Source organism: Condylura cristata, unplaced genomic scaffold (genome assembly GCF_000260355.1).
Source record: "Condylura cristata isolate star-nosed mole 26May11 unplaced genomic scaffold, ConCri1.0 scaffold00012, whole genome shotgun sequence".
Classification (NCBI taxonomy): domain Eukaryota; kingdom Metazoa; phylum Chordata; class Mammalia; order Eulipotyphla; family Talpidae; genus Condylura; species Condylura cristata.
The window spans coordinates 11,623,610-11,639,700 of record NW_004567113.1 but is presented as its reverse complement, the minus strand read 5'-3'; the positions used below and the strand labels follow the sequence as shown (position 1 = coordinate 11,639,700).

General features: G+C 37.6%; 1 protein-coding gene across 1 annotated transcript in view; it reads right to left on the bottom strand.

Moving 5' to 3' along the window:
• WDFY3 (WD repeat and FYVE domain containing 3) overlaps positions 1-16,091 on the bottom strand; it is a 173,107-nt gene that overhangs the window by 96,441 nt on the left and 60,575 nt on the right. The window contains exons 15-21 of the mRNA XM_004681148.2: positions 15,127-15,239; positions 12,691-12,922; positions 11,750-11,850; positions 11,398-11,616; positions 5,834-6,015; positions 4,040-4,271; positions 2,574-2,734 (exon numbers count right to left, since the gene is read on the bottom strand). Of these exons, the coding sequence (XP_004681205.1) occupies positions 2,574-2,734; positions 4,040-4,271; positions 5,834-6,015; positions 11,398-11,616; positions 11,750-11,850; positions 12,691-12,922; positions 15,127-15,239 (1,240 nt within the window). The remainder of the gene's footprint in view (positions 1-2,573; positions 2,735-4,039; positions 4,272-5,833; positions 6,016-11,397; positions 11,617-11,749; positions 11,851-12,690; positions 12,923-15,126; positions 15,240-16,091) is intronic.

Genomic DNA, 16,091 nt, shown 5'->3' with positions numbered 1-16,091 from the left:
ACACACACACACACACACACACACAAAATCATGTCCGCAAAAAAGGAGTGTGAAAATATGCATGTGTGTACACAGACACATGCTGTATGTTTTCAAAACAAATAAAATTCTAAAACTGTAATTTATTATGTGTATATCTATATGTCTATACAGTTTATGTCCCTTAGAAGTTATGTATATTCACAGACAAAACTCTGCAAGCGTTTGTCAGTTCTTACTGTTCCTAAATCCTTTCCTTCCAATCTCTTGATTTCTTTCCACTTGGACTTTGCCTTCAGATTAGCCAAAAAAAGTTTGTCAAGCTCACTGATGACTTCTACCCTACTTAACCGACTGGTTTTAACTGACCATTTTGACATCTGACATAGTGAATAGTTCTACAACCCCAGACTCCTAGTAATTTTTCTTCCTTTCTAGCTGGTAGCTACTTCTCTGCTTTCTCTGCTGTTTCTTCATCCCCCACCTCCCTAACAGGAATGCCCTGGGTCTCAATGTGTAAACCTCTCCTCTATCGATATCTACACCCTGTGAATGCAACAGATCTTGAGCTTGAAACGCCATCTATGAACACATCCTGCATTCAAATCCCTCTTGTGAACTCCAGAGTTGTATTTCCAAAGATTTTGATAATCTCCACTGACAGGTTAATGTGCTACATCAACTTCCAAAACATAATTCTCAGTATCCTCGCCTACACCCCAATAGTAATTGCTATCTCAGTAGTTTCCTCTAAATCAGGAAAGGTGATTTCTTTCACTCCTTTCTTTCATATTTCAGGCCCAATCCATCATTAAAAGTTTATCTCAATCTTTAAAATACATCTTAAATCTGATCACTTCTCATCATAGTCATTCCTATCATCCCCATTCAGACTATCATGATCTCTCATGTGAATTATTATTACTCTGACCTCAAAATCTCCTGGTCTCCCTGCTTTTATGTCTGTCTCCTTTCAATGTACGGTCAACAGAAGTTACAGCAACTCTAGTTCAAAAGTCACATTTTATTTCTAAGTCTGGGCCTCTCTAACACTTCTTATTGCACCCTGTATTCAAAACTAACTGGTCTCCATGACCTCCTAGCTCCTCCCTTACCAAAGTGTTCCCAACACCTACTTCTCTGGCAGGCATGTATTTACTCAGGTCCTTAGCACTTGTATTCCTAGAAGGCTGTCGAAAAGACATGATACACTTTTGCATAGAATGCAAGGGGAAAGTATATCATGACTTTTCCAACAACCCAATGGAAAGCAACCTCCCATTCCACTTGCATATCCTACTTGCCATAACTCATTTTTTTAAATATATATATATATATATATATATATACATACTATATATATATGTATACATACTATATATATATGTATACATACTATTATATATACATAATAGTTTATTTTTACATCATTTTGTGCCTTTTTCCATCTCAGTTATAATCCCCGTGGGCTTCCCATGACCAAATCTCCCATGCCATCACCATAGTCCAGCGCACTTCCCTCCCCCCACCATTTTTGATCCCATTCCCTGTTCCACCCCCATAAAATGTCTCTGGTATACAGTTGTTCGTTATTATTTTCTCCCCTGGTCCTTTATATTCCTGCTATGAGTGAAACCATCTGGTATTTTCCCTTTTCTTTCTCGCTTATTTCACTAAGCATGATCTTTTCCAGCTCCATCCATGTTACTACAAAAAGCGTGTGTTTATTTTTTTTTTTTTTGGTTGTTGAATACCTCACCTTTTAAGTCTGCTCAAATTTCACCTTCTCAGTGAGGCCATTTTATTTAAAACTATTTCCGTCGCCTTCTCTTCTTTATTATTTCACATAACTCTCACCTTCTAATATATGCTATGATTAAGTTCTTTCTTTCTTTTCTTTTTTTTTTAAAGATTTATTTATTTATGCATACAGAACGGGGGTACAGGCCAGAGGAGTGGTGGGTGAGAAGATTCACCAGAGACAGAGTGGGGAGGAGAACAGGCCGACTACTGAGGGGAGCAGTGGGAAGGTCAGGAGAGGTCTGCCACACCATGTGGGTCAGCTCCCTGCTGGGAGATTGAACTCGTGCTGCAGTGGCTTTGGAGAGCTTCATAATGCAGTTTTAACCCATTGCGCCACTAGGGAGAGTCCTGATTAGGTTATTTCTTTAGTATTGTCTGCGTCTTCTACTAGAATGTAAGAACCTTAAAGGAACTTTTTTCTATCCACTGCTGGGTCCTGTAAAAAATGGTGCCTGGCTCATAATAGGTGATTGAGAAAAAGGTTGTTAAGCAGTAGACTTAATGATGGCAATAATTCTCTGCAGTTTTCTGAAGTATAACTTCTTGATTGCCAGTATAAGAATTAACATAAACCATGTAATTGTAATAGAAGGAAAATTCTCACTTTCCCAAATTAATCTAGACATCCTTTTCTGGCTTATTTTTAACCTAAATAAACCAAATAAAAACAGAGCATGAAAGGTGCATCTTTAAAACCACCTTTTCGTAATTGGGTATTAATCTATCCAAGGCTCAGGAAATATCTCCTCAGCAAGAATCAGTCACAGCTTACCGGAACTCATGCAGCTTACCTGCTTAGCAATGGCTTTGCTGTCTAACTTGTTGTACACTTTCCGGATCCGTGCCACTGTTAGGGAAGACACAGAGAGAGCATAGAGGCCAAATGACACCTTCTCCTCTGGCACTAATGACACGGGGGATGGGATCACGCCTTCAGATTTTGCATCTTTACCTTCAAAAGAAAAATAATCCTTTTCAAATCACCAGGATTTCTCTTTAACCACACAACCTTTTAATTCTTTCTGTCATTTTAAATATTTTTAAATGGTAAGACTTGAAAATCTCTTAAAGTGGAACAAGGAAGTTAAATTTAAAAGCTTTTAAAATATATCTGCTTTTCAGCTCTTTGTTTATTTCTTGACAGGGAAAAATCATCCAATGAAAGAGCTTTCCATTTAAATTTTACTCTTACAGCGTGTTTAACATAGAACATCATGTAAAAGAAGAGAAAGCTAATAGTAAAACACATCACCACACTTTTCCTCTACATTCAAAGGAAAGAGGGAATGATAATGAGTGGAATGACTACGCATTAAGTTTCCCCAGGAAAATCCCTTTGACAGACCTCTCTGAAGTCTTCTAGACAGCATAAGGAGTAGTGAAGAACACAATTTTTAGAGCTGGAGGGTTTCAGTTCAAATTTCTTCTTTATCACTTAGAAATAATTTAATCTATTATTCTCTATATCTCTGATTCCTTATCCATAAAATTGGTAAGATAATGATAGCACCTAACTCACAGTATTTTGGGGAGAGGAATAAATGACACATGACAAACTCAGAACAAGTATGTCTTTCATGTTTATTACTTTATTTTGCCCAAATTAAAAGCTCAATTAAGTGTTGGGTATTATTAGCTGGCAGGTAAATCAAGAAATGTTGAAGCACTAATTACTTAGTCATAAGATTACCATTTTAAATAGATCGGTCTTAAGTCTTCCAAGCATCTGGTTGAATCAGAACAAGAAATAAGGAAGACATCATTTGGGAAGAGCATTACAAAGGAATTGTACAGCCCAATATTGGTCCCTGATTCTAAATTTTTTGGGGGAGAACTGGACTGTGGAAGTAGAGATGAGGAAAAATGATGTTAATTGTTTTAACCTAGAGAGTATATGTGTGTTTACTGTACCCATCCTCCTTTCCTTTAAACAGTAGATATACTTTAAATTGCTTCATGCAGTAGAAATTATAGAAACAAGATTGAGTTAGACTCTTAAGAGAGTACAGTTTGGGAATCAATGAGAGAAATAGGAAAATTAGTGACCAGGCATGAACACAAAAATCAGGCAAACAGAGTATTATCAGTGGAGTCCAGCATTTAAATTGGAGCGAGTCATCAATAAAATGCTGAAAAGTAGAGGGTTCTTTCAACATAAGTATATTATGTAACCTTATGTACATGTATGCATTTGATTGATGAATCACAATTGCAGTTATTGTTTACACTATGTTAAGAACAAAGATAAGTTACTCACATGGCATACACACAGCTTGAAAGCTTCCAACATAATTTGGTCCTAGCTCATAAATGGTAGTCACACTTGAAGGAGGCAAGACTTCTTCCAGAAAATGTGTGGGCCCCAAGCGCCAAACCAGTGAAGCCACCTGGCGCTGAGCAGGTGGCGTGCTGACGTACGCATACACCGTGCTGACCACGGGAGGGTTTGCAGAGCCGGAGCCCCCCGGAGTGCTGTGAACATAGTGAAGCTGCAGAGAAGATGAGACACTTTTCACCAGGAAATAAGCACTCTGGTATATATTTTCAGTATTGCAAGTTCACACAAAACTTCCAAAAGGTTTGGGGTGGAGAAACATGAGGGCAGGTCAAGATTCTGGAAAGTGATATGAAAGCTAGAGTTTATTATCCAACTCCCATACTCGCTAATGCTAAAAATCACAACAAGCAAATGTTACTGTTACTGTTCTGAGTGATAGCATATCAAATTAACAATAGAATTTTTCAGTTGATATATAACTAGCTTTTCACTATGGAATTTAAGGCTTGAAATTAGCTAAGCTACCTTCAGTGTGAGTATACGAACTAAGGAAATAGAGTCACTTCTGTGACATGGGTAGTTTTCATCACTCAATGGCATGAGGGACATTTCCACCAATCTTTTGTCATATCATTGTGCCAGTTTGTAGATCACGTCTATTATTTTATATATTATAGAAGATTTTCTGGTGATGTTAATATATGGCTATAAAGACCAATTGCGACCTTAAATTACTTTAAAGAACTGTGACTTCTCACAGGCAAAGTGAGGAATTGATGTTAATATGTAATCAGTAACTCTCCTACCTGTCAAATTTAGAAGCTTAGAATATTTTGTTTTCAATAAAATAAGAATAATGAAGGAGCAACCTACTAGAGAATCTGCAAACTCATATCTAATGCAGGCACACAAAGACAAGAAAGGGTTACTCCTCAAGTGCATTTTAAGATTTAGCATACTGAAATAGAATGTCACCATAAATTATCATTAAAGAAGGACATTTGTTTCAAGGAGCTGTCAATTTCAGTGATTTTGATACTTTTCAATCACACAAAAGAATAAATTTTGCCTCTATTACTTCTTTCAAGTGGTAGCATGCTTAGAAATGGACACTGTCTGTTAGAAGTTAAAGAAGTTTATAGACTTGCTGCCTGAATTCTGTGGAAAGTAACCAGCAGCATTCACCTTGATTCAGAAAATGCAACTTCTGATTTTCTGCTGGTTACTTCAACATACTGCCCTCTTTTTAAAATACGACAGTGTAGTTATCTAGAGTAATATTTGTAACTCATTCATTCAACAAATGATAATAGGACATCTACTCTTATCTATTAACATCTGCGACCAGGGATGGGTCTGGGAGATCTGAAAACAAAGAAGAATAAAAATAATTCCAGCTAGAAAGAAACAGAGTTCACTGGATTGCATACAATACTAGCAATACAGTGACAAAATCAGGTGTCTGTGGCTGACTCAGGCATCTGTCAACTGGTTCCTCTGTTGCAAAAGAACTCTTGGCAATCTGGCTCATGCCCTGACAATTCACTCATTTCTTTAGTCCCTGTAACCTCTCCTTTCAATTATTTTCTAGTAATGCGCTAAGAATTAGCCAGTCAAACAATTCAAATGGGTACTGAAGGTCGGTGCAAAGTGAAGACAGCAATTTAAACAATCCCCTTGCAAGCACACACACACACACACACACACACACACCCCACACACACCCTCAGTAACTGGTAAAGCAGGTTGAGTTCCGCACACCAGTGTGCCTACCTTCACAGTGCTGACCAGCTGTCCGTCAATGTATAGGGCCGCAGTGCTGTTCTTCAGCATGCCTTTACTCATCACCAGAACCAGGTGATGCCACTGCCCTTCAACTATGAGTTCTCCACACCGAAAACGAGCACAGCACGGCAGAATCTCATAAAAAGAGGATTCTTCACTAAAATCGTCAACTAAAATAAAGAGAAGAAATAAAAAAAAAACTTTTTTCAACATCATCCTCAGTCTGACATTTATATCTAAACCTGACTTTGCATCAAGAATATCTTGTGATACAAATGACTATATCCTATTCATCTAATAAAGTTTTGAAAAACATTCTGTAGTAAGATATCTCAGATATATTCTGGCTTTCTTCTTTTCAGGCTATATACAGCTACAAAACAAACAGATTTATAATAACTAAATAAAAATAGGTAAGAAAGTTACAATAAACAACAACAAAACCACTTGATTACCCATGAAGTTTGTTATAAAAAGTGTTTCCAAAAACACTGATTGAAAAAGATACTTGTACCCCCATGTTTATTGCTGCTTTATTTACAATTGGAAAAACATGGAAGTAGCCCAAATGCCCAAAAGTAGATGACTGGATTAGAAAGATGTGGTACATATATACAATGGAATATTACTCAGCAACCAAAAAAGAGAAACACATGTCTTTTGCAGCAACTTGGATGGAGCTGGAAAAGATCATGCTTAGTGAGATAAGCCAGAAAGAGAAAGAAAAATACCGGATGGTTTCACTCATAGCAGGAGTATAATGGACCAGGCGAGAAAATAACAAAAATAATGAACAACCATAGACCAGAGACATTCTGTGGGGGTGGAGTGGGGAATGGGATCAAAAACGGGTGGGGGGGGGAAGGGAGGGAAATGCACGGGACTATGGTGGTGGCACAGGGGTGATTTGGTGATGGGAAACCCGCGGGGATTACAACTGAGATGGAAAAAATGTGCAAAATGATGTAAAAATAAAATTTTTAATAATAATAAAAAAGTGTTTCAAAATTCTATGTAACATACATTTGATTATATAGCATTGGTTAGAAAAACAACAAAGGAGATTTCAATTTTATCCTTTCTGTAGGGTCTTCTCAATGATGTGAGGGCCTACTAATCTGTTCTTAGTCAGCCTGTGCTGCTCTGACCTCTCCTGAAAGCAGCTGGTCATAGGAGGTGACTTAGGGAGTAAAAAGGTTATTTGCAGCTACTTTACCAGATGAGCCTGGTGATTTGCTAATATTCTGCTATCATTTTCTGATCTGATTTGCTCTGTTCCCTCCGATGTTTTCAGGTTTCAGGAAATGCTAAGATATTAACAGGTTAATATTAATTTAATCTTAATGCATAGTCAATTAATAATTAATTTCAAAGACTGAGAAAGAAGACCTAAAACCATAAAATACACAGATGATGACACAGGCAAAACACCTTCCGGCATAGGCTTTAGTGCTGTCTCTGTGGATACAACTTCAACATAAAGGAAAACAAAAGAGAACATAAACAATTGGAACTGCGTATCAAACTAGAAAGTTTCTGCATAGTGAAAGAAACCACAACCAAGATAAAAAAGACATCCTACAGAATGGGAGAAAAATACTTGCACATCATGCATATGACAAGGAATTTGTGCCAAAGGTATACAAAGAACTCCTAGAAAGTCAATAAGAGAAAAACAAAAACAAGTAACCAATCAAAAAACGAGCAGAGGAGATGAACTGGAACTTTTGCAACAATGATATGCAGATAGACAACATGCACATGAAAATATGTTCAGGGGCCCTTCCTGGTGGCACAACAGATTGAAGCACAGCACTAAGAAGTGATTCACAGTCACTGCAGCATGAGGTCAATTCCCGGATAGGGAGGTGACCCACACAGCGTGGCAGATTTCTCCTGACCTGCCCCGCTGCTCCCTTCAGCAGTGTACTTCATTGATCTGCCTGTTCTGCTCCCCACTCTGTCTCTGGTGAAGCCTCCCCCCACCCCTGTATCTATGGCCTGTACTCCAGTTCTTATATGCATAAATAAATCTTTAAAAATATGTTCAACATCATTTATCCTCAGGGACATGCAAATGAAAACCACAATGAGATACTTCCTCACATTTGTGAGAATGGCCCATATCAAAAAACCCCAAAACAGTAAGGACTGGCAAGAAAGTGGAGAAAAAGGAACCATTTTTACATTGCTGGTGGGAATGTGGACAGGTCCAGCCTCAGTAGAAAACATTATGGAAGTTTCTCAAAAGATTAAAAATGGACCTGCCATATGACCCAAAAATTTCACTTTTAAGCTTCTACTTGAAGAATGCAAAAACACTAATTTGTACAGAAACTTGCACTACAAAGTGTCCCAACTGCAGCACTATTTAAAAAAACCAAACACGGCCCTTCCTTGTGGTGCAACAGGTTAGAGCACAGCACTGCAAGCTAGCTGCAGCTACTTCAGTATGAGTACAATCCCCACCCCCAGAGGTAATCCACATGGCGTGGCAGACCTCTCCTGTTTCACCCACTGCTCCCCTCAGAGGTATACTTCATCGATTGGTCTGTTCTGCTCCCCACTCTGTCTCTGGTGAATCCTCTCACCGCACCTGCACCTCTGGCTTGTGCTCTAGTTCTGTATGCACTAAATGAATGAATGAATAAATAAAAAGAGACAAACAATGGAAATAACCTAAGTGCACATGATGTGTGGATCAAGAAGATGTGGCATATACTATTCAGATAAAAAATGTAAACTCATGCAATTTGCAGGAACACAAATGGAGCTGGAAGGGATTATGCTGAGGAAAATAAGTCAGAAGGAGAAAGAAACACCAGTGGGTCACTTATATATGATCAGAGAAAGCTGAACTCAAAAACTAGTCTTTGAAAGCTCACCACAGAACTTATACATTTAGATGGGGAGGGAAAAAGGGGTGAGCACAAAGTTGGGGGGCCCACAATGGACTACAGTGGTGGCTGTGAGTGACTAGGTGGTGGGAAAGCTATGGAAGTATCACTGGAAGTGTGGAATCCTCTGTTTCCAAAATATAAGCCATGATGTCAACCAAGGTAACTGCAATAGAAAAATATAAAAAAAAAACTTTTCTTGTGTTTAAGAAGAGGCAGGATAGCAACAAAGTCAGATGCTAAAAACTCATTCCTCCCTGACCAGCAAAAAACAATGTCAAAAAAGAGTTAATCTCTATCTAAAAGCCAACCTATCATTTCTTTGTATGGCCACATGCAAACACATCTAGTAAAAGTTAAATATTTTAATTATATGAAGAAAATAACAACACAAAATATTAACATCTACTTTCAGAATAAAATATCTGGGTATACCAAGTAGACAAAATTCTTTTTAAAATGACAGTTAAGTATATATATTTGATGAGTTAAGACTACTTATATAGTAGGATCATCCCTGGTTAAGGCACAGTAGTGTGAAGCTTGCTGTAGCAGCTTCAGTGTGAGTTCAATTCCCTGCCAGGGAGGTGATCCACATGGCGCAGCAGGCCTCTCCTGACCCGCCCACTGCTCCCCTCAGCTGTGTGCTTTCTCCAGCTGCTCCCAGCTCTGCCTCTCTCCATTCCTGAACCTCTGACCTGTACCCCAGTTCTGTATGCATAAATAAATCTTTTTTTTTTTAAAAAAAAGAAGACTACTTATAGCAGTCTTTATTGCCTATTTAATGACAGAATCCTCTGATAAGGTAGGCTAACACAGCATTGAATAAACAAGGCAAAAAGCTTTGTCAAACAGCTTTAAAAAGTCTAGTATACATGAAGAATGTAAAAGAAAAGATAAATATATGGGTGGGCCAGGAAATCTTCCATCTCTCTTCCCCAGCTAATAGACTGAAAGTCCACAAGGACAGATGTTACTAATGAAACTCTCCTAAGAGTTTCATTTTCTTACTGAAACTTAAACTACAGACTGATCACCAGCTTTCGGTGCTGTGTTACGGTAGCTTGGTAGAAACTGATACCTTCATTCCCTAGGCATACTGATGGTCTTCAGCTATTGAGAGATGGCTCTTAGCAGTAGGAATATTGTACATATTATTATAATTTCTACTGGTATGTGGATGACAGCCTTACTAATTACACTTAGTGAAAATGGAAAATGAAATGCCATGCAGACCTTATAAAAGAGAAACATGAGCTGTTCTTTTTTTTCTTTAAATAAAAAGACTGTTCATAGAAAGATACCTAATACACAGCTGAAATATGAGAGTTTGAGACATAGACAAAATTTTTTTCTTTGATTTCAGAATCCTTGAAGCAAAAAGACATAAAGGTAAGAGAAAATGATTATCTTTTTTCTCATTAGTAGCAAGTTAAAAACAAAGATGAAACCGTGGCAGCTACCAATTTTAAGGGGATCAGGGAAAAGGCAGTTATTAAACTGCAAAAGAGAGGCCAGGGAAACAGTGAGGTAAGAGAGTGGCTAAGCTAAATTGCAACATTGAAATAGTTTTAATTAGGAAGAAAACATCAGCAACATCAGCTGCCACAAAAGAAAAGTGTCTTAAGCCAGAATTTTGAAGAGTGAGGCACAATGAAATGTACTGAGACAAGAAGCTTTACAATCTATTAAGGACTAAGATTCATATTCGCTTAATATCTGAGTACTAACTACATGTTGAAACAATATGGCATTATTTCATTTAGTTAAAAGAATAAAATTATAGATGATAGAAGCAGTGATTTATATACAAAGGTGAGTAGAGCAGAGGAAATTCAGTAAACTGAGATTTATATTTTATGTTCCTTAGATCAATTGGGAAGAGCATCATGAATGCCTTGAACTTGAAGCTACCGTGTAACCACAGAATGTTATGGGATCTTATATGGAATTATAGAATTAGGATTATGAAAACAGTATGTATTACATCTTGCAGGTAAATGATGGATAAAGCAATTAAAATGTTATTGTGTCGGCCCTCCCTTGTGGCGCAGTGGGTTAAAGCACAGCACTAAGAAGCTAAGGCAACTTCCACATGAGTTCGATTCCCGCCTGCCCAGGAGGTGACCACATGGCGTGGCAGACCTCTCCTGACCCGCCCACTGCTCCCCTCAGCACTGTACTTCATAGATCTGCCTGGTCTGCTCCCCGCTCTGTCTCTGGTGAATCCTCTCACCCTCCACATCTCTGGCCTGTACCCCAGTTCTATGTGAATAAATAAATAAATCTTAAAAAAAAAAGGTTATTGTGTCTAGCATAGAGTGCCACAAATGGGAGGCAGGTGCTAAATGAATATTCAATAGTAAAGCAGAATTCACAGCTAATGAGAATCCTTACTAAAATATATCAAATAAGCAACCTGTTTTTCTAGCAAAGGCTGTGATTTCTTGGCATTAGAGATTAAACTTTACGAAGTCCCCCCACCGTTTCCTAAATTTCTTTTGGAAGTTTTAAAATTCACTGCTAAACATTTTTCAGGATTTTATATAGCCCCTATAAAACTCTATGACATTATAATTTAAGAGTTACCAGCTGGATCTTTAAAAATAAATGTTAGAATGAAGTTTAATACTTTCAGAATCACAAGACACTGACCATAGTTTTGGAGCAGTTCCTCTTTAGTAGAAACAATCAGAGATCGGTCTTTTGCTGATAGAACTATGGCAAGGCACACGTAATGCTGCTCAGAAGAATTTGCTCGGCGTACAACAGTAAGAAGTCTGACCGGGTGGTTATTTGGAGGAGAACTAAAATGTTCAATACAAAACCAGCTAGAGTAGCTTAAGCCAGATGGAGGTGGGAAAAATCTCTCACCTAAATTAAAAACAAAGAGTTCATTTCAATATGTATGTACATTAAAAAGCAAATAAATAAATAAATCCTGCATAAACTATTAAATCTAATGGAAAAAAAATATAACCTCAGGAGCAAACAAAGTAGTATTTACCAGAACCAATACCGCTGACTACAGCCCCATCATTAAGACCTGTTGTGACTGCGTTGTTTGTAGGAGCGTTGTGAGGGGCCAAACTGGGCAGGAACAGACAACTAGTAAAGAAAATATAATGTGGACATGAGATCAACTGTTTTTTCTCTTATGACGATGCACTTACCACAGTAAAATAAACTATTGTCACATTTATGTACAGAGAAAATAGATCATGGAATAAATCTGGCTAACCAAGTCCTTCCATCCTGTTAATTACATGAGCCTGCTGACTGATCTATTTTATAAATCTCCAACAGCCTCATTTTTAACTCAAACATTAAAAAAAAAAATTATGTATATATGGTAGAATGCACAAATACATAGCCCATTCAAGATACTGAAACTATTTCATCACCACCAAAAAATTCCCTTATTCCTCTTTCCTATTAGTTAATTCTTCCCTATTATTTTTGATTAGTCTGACTGATTTTGACTATTCTCAAATCGATTGTAATCTACTGTTTGATGACAACCTTCTAAATATAAAATTTATTGTTATAGATCAAGGTGGACAAGAATGTATCCTATTAGCATTTGTGCCCATTGAGGCTAATGGGCTTTACAAACTCTTCCAGATGTTCTATAAGTTCTTTACTATGGCTTCTGCTACTACAGCCTTTTTTCTACCAATAAAATTTTATTTACAAAAATAAAATTTACAAAAACAGATTTGGACTATGAGACTTTGACTGCTGATTTAGCATTCAGTATCTTGAATGCTGAATACCAAGTTAGTATAATTAAAAATATATCTAAAAGTCTTAACACAATCAGAGCTCATATTTGCATAGTTTATAAAGTAATGTTTTAATCAGGTAGATTTAAAACTGAACATCAATTTGCCAAGGCAAGTTTGAGACATAACATAATAAGGCTTGGCGATCATTTAAATTCCTTACCCAAACCCTTCAAGAGATGTGTCAAATTCAACAAAAGCTGGAGTAACTGATGACCCATGAAGTCTGATGTCATGTGGGGTTGTCATGGAGACCAGACACTTCACCCTGGTCAAGGGTACAGTACTTCCCTCTGCAGATTTGACCAGGCTTTTGCTTATCCGGTAATGGTTATCTTCGTGTAAGCTGAAAACATTATCAGATCCCAGACCTTCCATGGATGTGATCATACTATCTGTAAGTCAAAGAAGTATCTTGGGAAAAGTATCATGGTATCATGTAGGTTTCTAAACTAATGACTTTACAAAGTTGACCTATTTTTAAAAACCACCTTTCAGTGTCAGTATATAACAATTTTATTTTTAATTAAAAAAAATCGTGGTTTCATTGGAATTTATGCTCATTTCTAAACTAAACAGCTTGCTTCTACTTTATTACTAAAATAATATACATATTGCAGAATTATTGGAAAATACAGAGCACAAATAAAAGGTGACCAGCAGTCAGTATCAAGGCTACTATGTAATGTAACTTAATTATAAATTATAGTTATGAAATTTATAAAAAAACAATTAATACTTTCACTTAAAAAATTGTTATTTCTCTTTAGCCTTCCAGCAAAGGCTGTGATTTCCTGGCATTAGAGATTAAACATTAGGAAGTCCCCCCAAAATAGCCTAGCGCATAATATTGGAAAATAGTCTAGTGCATTATAATGGAAAAGGGTCTCTTTTCTCATGAAGAAAATCAGAGATACAAAGCATTCCCCCATTTTTGGTTCTCCTTAAAACTATTAGAATTAAATATGATCACAAAAGTGCTTACATGTGAACATTCCAATATGCATGTAGTATTAATTTTAAGAATGATACAATTTTAATCTATTATATTTTAGGAATATATTCCAAACTGAATGCAGAAATTATCCCCTCTCAAGAAAAATTATGTGACTGTAAACTGACTCCTTTATACCCTTTTCAAAGACAATTACAACTCAATTCTAAGGAACTGTATAAGAAAATAACTATTATATGGATACATATATATGCAATGTCCAGGGGATATAAATTAACTGACAAGAAAAACTAATAATACATTCTATTTTCCAATAAAGTTGTTTGGGAACACAAAAGATCTTCACTTCCAAAACACAGCATTCACTAACCACTCACTAATTTGCAGGAAAAAGAATTAAGAGTAAAACACTGGCACGTTGGTTAAGCACTCTCATTCTTGTCTATACAAATCCTGAGGTGTAGCTGGATAAGCACCATGTTGTTTCAGAGCAGCCACCCTAGTGTAGGTCATCTCAATCCATCAAAACAAACGCCTCATTTCTACACTAACACTGAGACAAAACAAAATACAAAAACAAACAAAAAAACTACAGAATTTGCACTGAGAGAAAAATCAGCACAACTAAGCTGTCTACTGAGAATGCGCTCTGCTGAGAACATTCTCTCCCCACCACTCCTGAGTGATGGAATCTGTTGCTGCTTCCCTGTCCATACCAGGTTGTAGGCAGTAGCTGCATTCTGTCACTTCCCTCTCTCATCATCAGTCTATGAGCAGAACACAAAAATTCTCCTTCTTGGAGAACACAGAAATTCTCCTCCTTATCAGCAACATCCTAACACACTTTTCTGTGAAGTTGCTTTTCCTTAGTTCCTCTGTTGATTTCAAAAACATAATTCTTCATGCTCAGTCTTCTCTAGATCCCTGCTCTTGTCGTGACTTCACTAGAACAATCCATTTAACACCTCACTTCAAGTTCTAAGGTTGCCTTTCCTGCAATGAGCTTCACCTCTACTTAACTCCAGAGTCACAATTTGGGCACTGCTGTTTTCTGGCTGTCCCATGTCCCAATTTTAATGGCCATAACCCCACCCCACTTCCCGGTTCTCTCACTTCTTTTCTCTCATTATCATTTGTTTCTCAGCCCAGTCATTATTCGCCACTCCAGTAATCTGCATCTCTCCCAGTCTCTCCTTGGATGCCTGTTTCATCCCCCTCCCCCCCCACCTATATTCTTGTCCCATGTTTTCAACTACTTTTACAGTGCTTTAATTTCTTGTCCTTTGTATCTTCCTGCAGCACCTTTCCCGCAAGCCCTTTGTCTATCAGCAATCCAATCAACCACTACTTAACAAAGGTGAGAAAATCATGGATCCAATGAGAAGACACGCTCCCACTTCTAAGACAACAGTTATTGTGCCCGAGAATTCATTTCCTCTAGACCTTACTTATGTCACTGACTCCCTCTCCACCACCAGATGCCTTCTATAGTCAAACCTCCAGACCTCACGTTTCTCCACTTGAGTAATAATAAATCCTTCTTATAGATTTCTCTTATTGTCAAACTAAATGAAATAACAGTCACACCACATGATTTCCATTCATAAAACAAACAAAAAGAGGAAACTCCCAAGGTAAACTTACTTCTCATTTCTGGCTCATAACTCAGTGAACTTGGTTTGTGGACCCTATATTGTTTTAGTAGTTTTTTGTCCCAGGCACCACAATTTAATGGACTTGCCAAGCGCAAAAACTCTCTAAAAAGAAGCAAAGCAGAATTATTCCTTGAATGATTCCATTACATTTCATAGTAAGATAATATGCATTTTTAATCGCCAAACACTGAAAAGAGTACATAATATTGTGAAGGAACGAAAATAAATCTAAGGAATATACTCTGGGATGGGACAATGACTTGTCTAGGAATTGAACCAAAAGAAGTCCCATTGTGTCCAATCTTTTATGGCATCATGTAAAGAGAAAAAAAAAAAAAAGAACAGAATACTTCTCTATTCCCTGAAACAGAAATAAAAGTTTAAAAGGTCAGGTAACTATGGTAACATTCCATGTAGAAGACACATTGAGTGAGTTCCTAACCCATGGCTGGTCAGTAGCAAGCATCTGCACCATTGTGCTCCTGCACTGAGGAGACTGAGCATGTCCAAATGACTGATTTCCATGGCTCACTCTGTTTATCTAACTAGAAAGTTAAAGTGATGTAGTAAAATATTAACATTTTAGAGCCCTCTTTGGTGGCACAGCAGGTTAAAGCCCATCACTAAGAAGCTAAAGCCACTTCAGCATGAGTTCGATCCCATCCCGGAGGTGACCCACATGGTGCAGCAGACCTCTCCTGACCTGCCCACTGCTCCCCTCAGGAGTGTACTTCGTCTATCTGCCTGTTCTGCTCCCCACTGTGTCTCTGATGAAGCCTCTCACTGCCCCTGTACCTCTGGCCTGTCCCCCAGCTCTGTATGTGTAGGTACATACATCTTTAAAAAAAAGTTTAGCAGTTTAAAAAAGACACTTCTCCAAAGAGGAAATGCAGATGGCCAACAGGCATATGAAAAAATGTTCAACATCACTCGTAATAAGGGAGATGCAAATTA